Source organism: Arachis duranensis, chromosome 9 (genome assembly GCF_000817695.3).
Source record: "Arachis duranensis cultivar V14167 chromosome 9, aradu.V14167.gnm2.J7QH, whole genome shotgun sequence".
Taxonomy (NCBI): Eukaryota; Viridiplantae; Streptophyta; class Magnoliopsida; order Fabales; family Fabaceae; genus Arachis; species Arachis duranensis.
This window is the reverse complement of record NC_029780.3, coordinates 104,163,309-104,166,867: the sequence shown is the minus strand read 5'-3', so window position 1 is coordinate 104,166,867 and position 3,559 is coordinate 104,163,309. Positions and strand designations below refer to the sequence as shown.

General features: G+C 35.5%; 1 protein-coding gene across 1 annotated transcript; it reads right to left on the bottom strand.

Annotated features, from left to right (window-relative positions):
- Positions 1 to 640: 640 nt before the first annotated feature.
- LOC107466574 (uncharacterized) lies at positions 641 to 2,622 on the bottom strand. The gene is made up of 2 exons (XM_052254359.1): positions 2,608 to 2,622; positions 641 to 1,124 (listed from the first exon to the last, which is right to left on the bottom strand). The coding sequence occupies exons 1-2, from the start codon at positions 2,610 to 2,612 to the stop codon at positions 641 to 643; spliced, it is 489 nt and encodes a 162-aa protein (XP_052110319.1). The 5' UTR covers positions 2,613 to 2,622.
- Between the last annotated feature and the right edge of the window lie 937 nt (positions 2,623 to 3,559).

The window sequence follows — 3,559 nt, the reverse complement described above, 5'->3', positions numbered from 1 at the left end:
CTTATGGAGAAATAATCCAATGCCAACATTGAGTTATGAATTGTATATCTATCATTAACAGAAAATTTGTGTCTTTAAGTGATAGCAAATGCATTCATATCTGCAATATATATAAAATATACAAATGTACAACTATGGTCATTATTAACAACAATTTTTTAAGATTCTAAAAGCTTCTTGCCGTTGTTCATCACTCAATTCTTTGGGGAAGTCAACTAGAAACTTGACATGGAGGTCACCTCTTTTCCCATCGTTTTTAAGGGTTGGCATGCCATGACCTTCAATAACCTTCACATATCCAGGATATACAACAGTATTCTCAAATGACAAAGTCAACTTCTCCCCTCCTAATACAGGAATTGGTAAAGAGCACCCTGTGAGTGCATCTACTAGAGGAATCTCAATACATATTTCCAAGTCATTATTGCCTTCTCTTCTAAACAAATTGTGTTTCTTTTCTTTATAAATTTAAATAATATTGTTATAAAAAAATAATTATTATATTAATTTTAATTACTTTAATTAATTAATTAAGTGAGACCACAATAGAGATTAAAGTTAGTTCCTTATAATGGAAAAGAGAGATTCATTGAGTTTCTATTTATTATTTTTGACGCAAAAATTGATGTGGAGTTACTTTTTATGACAGGTGGGCCATAAATAGGAACTGAAATGAGTTCCCTACTAGAGATGATCTAAAAGCTTCTTGCCGTTGTTCATCACTCAATTCTTTAGGGAAGTCAACTAGAAACTTGACATGGAGGTCACCTCTTTTCCCATCGTTTTTAAGGGTTGGCATGCCTTGAGCTTCAATAACCTTAACATATCCAGGGTATACAACAGTATTCTCAAATGACAAAGTCAAGTTCTCCCCTCCTAATATAGGAATTGGTAAAGAGCACCCTGTGAGTGCATCTACTAGAGGAATCTCAATACATATTTCCAAGTCATTATTGCCTTCTCTTCTAAACAAATTGTGTTTCTTTTCTTCAATTATGAACACTATATCAGCAGGGAGGTATCCAGGTTTCTCATCACCCTTGCCCTCAAATTTTATCTTTGTTCCTTTTCTCCATCCTGGCATCACTTCAATCTTTAAAATCTCAATCTCTTGGACCATTACCCTGTTGCAAAATTAGTTAATAGTTCAAATTTTAGAGACTAATAGTTTAAATATTTACTCCTGATTCCAGATGCAAAATCAAAACATACAAGGGGATCAAAATACATAAACTGGGGAGAAAACTAATCAAAATACATTATTTATATATAAATAAAGCAAGGAGATCAACAATCTTCAAGTAGGAAAAGAGCAAGAATGCTGAAGCAAAGCAGAAATCTTCAAATCAAAGCATCAATATTGAAAGCATTTGCACTTATGTAGTTATGTTAGCAAATGATAGATATCAAATACTGCAGTTTTTCGTATTTGTATCATGCCTAATTGCCTATAAAGCATACTATTTCAGATCTCAGATTGTGCTATTTCCTAAGTTTGATTTTATTTTTTCCTGTTTAAATTCCTAGTGCTTTCAAGCTAAATTGTGTTTGCATCTTTTTACCCTACATGTTGTCCATATTTCAGATGGGGATTCTTCCAAATTAGCAATGGCTACAAACTTATCTGGGAAGGAACGAAGTAAGAAAATCAAAGGGATAGTTGGGCCAAGCCAGGAAGCTTCTTGGCTGAAATCTACTTATTCGAAGAAGAAACCTGTGTTAGAAAGGCCAGCAAACATCCTTACCAGCTTTGATCAAGGTGATAAAAGGAATCTGGCGCCTGAGCTGCAAATGAGTATTGTCCCAAAAGACTTCTGTTTTCATGAATTAGAGAGTGTAATTAAAATCAAACAAGCAGAGGCTAAAGTGTTTCAGTCACGTGCTGATGATGCAAGAAGAGAAGCTGAAGGGTTGAAATGTATTGCCCTTGCAAAGAGTGGGAAAATTGATGAAGAGTATACTCAGTGAATTGCGAAGCTGAGACTGGGTGAGACAGAGAAAATGCATAGGCAGAAACTCGAAGAACTTCAAGCATTAGAACGAGCACATCTGGAGTATTTCAACATGAAAAGGAGAATGGAGGCAGACATTAAAGATCTTTTATCTAATATGGAAGCTACTAAAAGGAGTCTTGCCCTGTGAAGCTGACAACACTCTAGAATAGTTCTTTCAGGTAAATGTAATCTTCCATCTTATAATTTGTAGGTTTCAATTCCATCTTAATGTTATGAGTTACTGTAGTTTCTGATCCATAGATTGATGTATCTATCTGCTGTTGTAGTTTATTTGGGATTCAAGCTGCTAACCAAGATCTTGTACAGAAATTCCAACAGTTAATTACTCTTATTAAACAATTGGAATTACAAAAGCTATTTAAACTAGATTACTATTAAAACACCCTTGCAAGAATTCCCACTATTTGGCTGCATTTGCTAAGCAGAATTTTTCTACTTGTTCAGTCGAGGTAAAAGAATGCAGTTTGCAAATTTTTCATTTTGTTAAACATAAGAATAAGAGAACAGCAGAAAACTGCACATGTAACTAACTTGCAAGACATAAAATACACATTTAAAAAAGGGGGAGTTACTATTGATAGAACCAACTAACCTCATCAGCTAACACTTGATTGTTTTTCATTGCATTGAGCCAAAAAGCAGGTACTCCTTTTTCTACAAAACCAAATCAAAATGTTATCAGTGAATGAATTGAAATGCTATTTAAAGAAAATGTGTGATCTTGTAATTAGTACCTTCATCCTCTTCAGCACCTGCAGTTTTCTCCTCTGCTATTCCTTCAACTTCAATGACACCATTAACTATCTCAAAGCGCTGCATCCATTAAGAATTAAACAATTTGTCAAAATTAACAACTAATATCAAATCACATACATCAAACCAAATTACCCTAATTACATCAGCTTCAGCAACTTTCTGCTGATGAGCAGACTAATACCCTCGGATTCTTGTGGGCACTCTAATATTACTTTTAGATCAAGACTATACTCTAAGAAAATGCATGAAATGCCACTTTGATTCTAGACATATTATGTTTCAATACAAGGTTAAGGGGCCAATGCTTCATCCATCCTTCAAGCCTAAACAACTTCTACTTATGTGAGGTATACCACATATAAGAACCATTCCCAACCCAAGCAAAATGTGAACTTCTAAGTTTAAGTTAAGCAATCATTATTTCAGGCATTCAATAAGCCCAACAACACATGAAGTCAGTATTTTGTATTAACAACTTCTGGAGAGGCAGCAACTATGTATGAGCGTGAGAATCCATCAACCCAGTTAAATAGTTTCCAGTTAGTAGCAGAACAAGAAAATTACAAATACAAGAAATAGAAAGGGAGGAGCTCTAAATCGCGACGGAGATGGCTGAATAGAGGCAGACAATGGCGGAACGGTGGCTGAAAGGCCGCGGAACAGAGGCTCGAACACGCGGCGTAGAGGACTGAACAGAGGGCTAAGCAGCTCGAACAAGGGTTGGCCAAAAAGGGCAGAACAAGGGTTGGCCAAAAAACAGACGCAGAAGCTTGGCCAAAAAGGAGGCG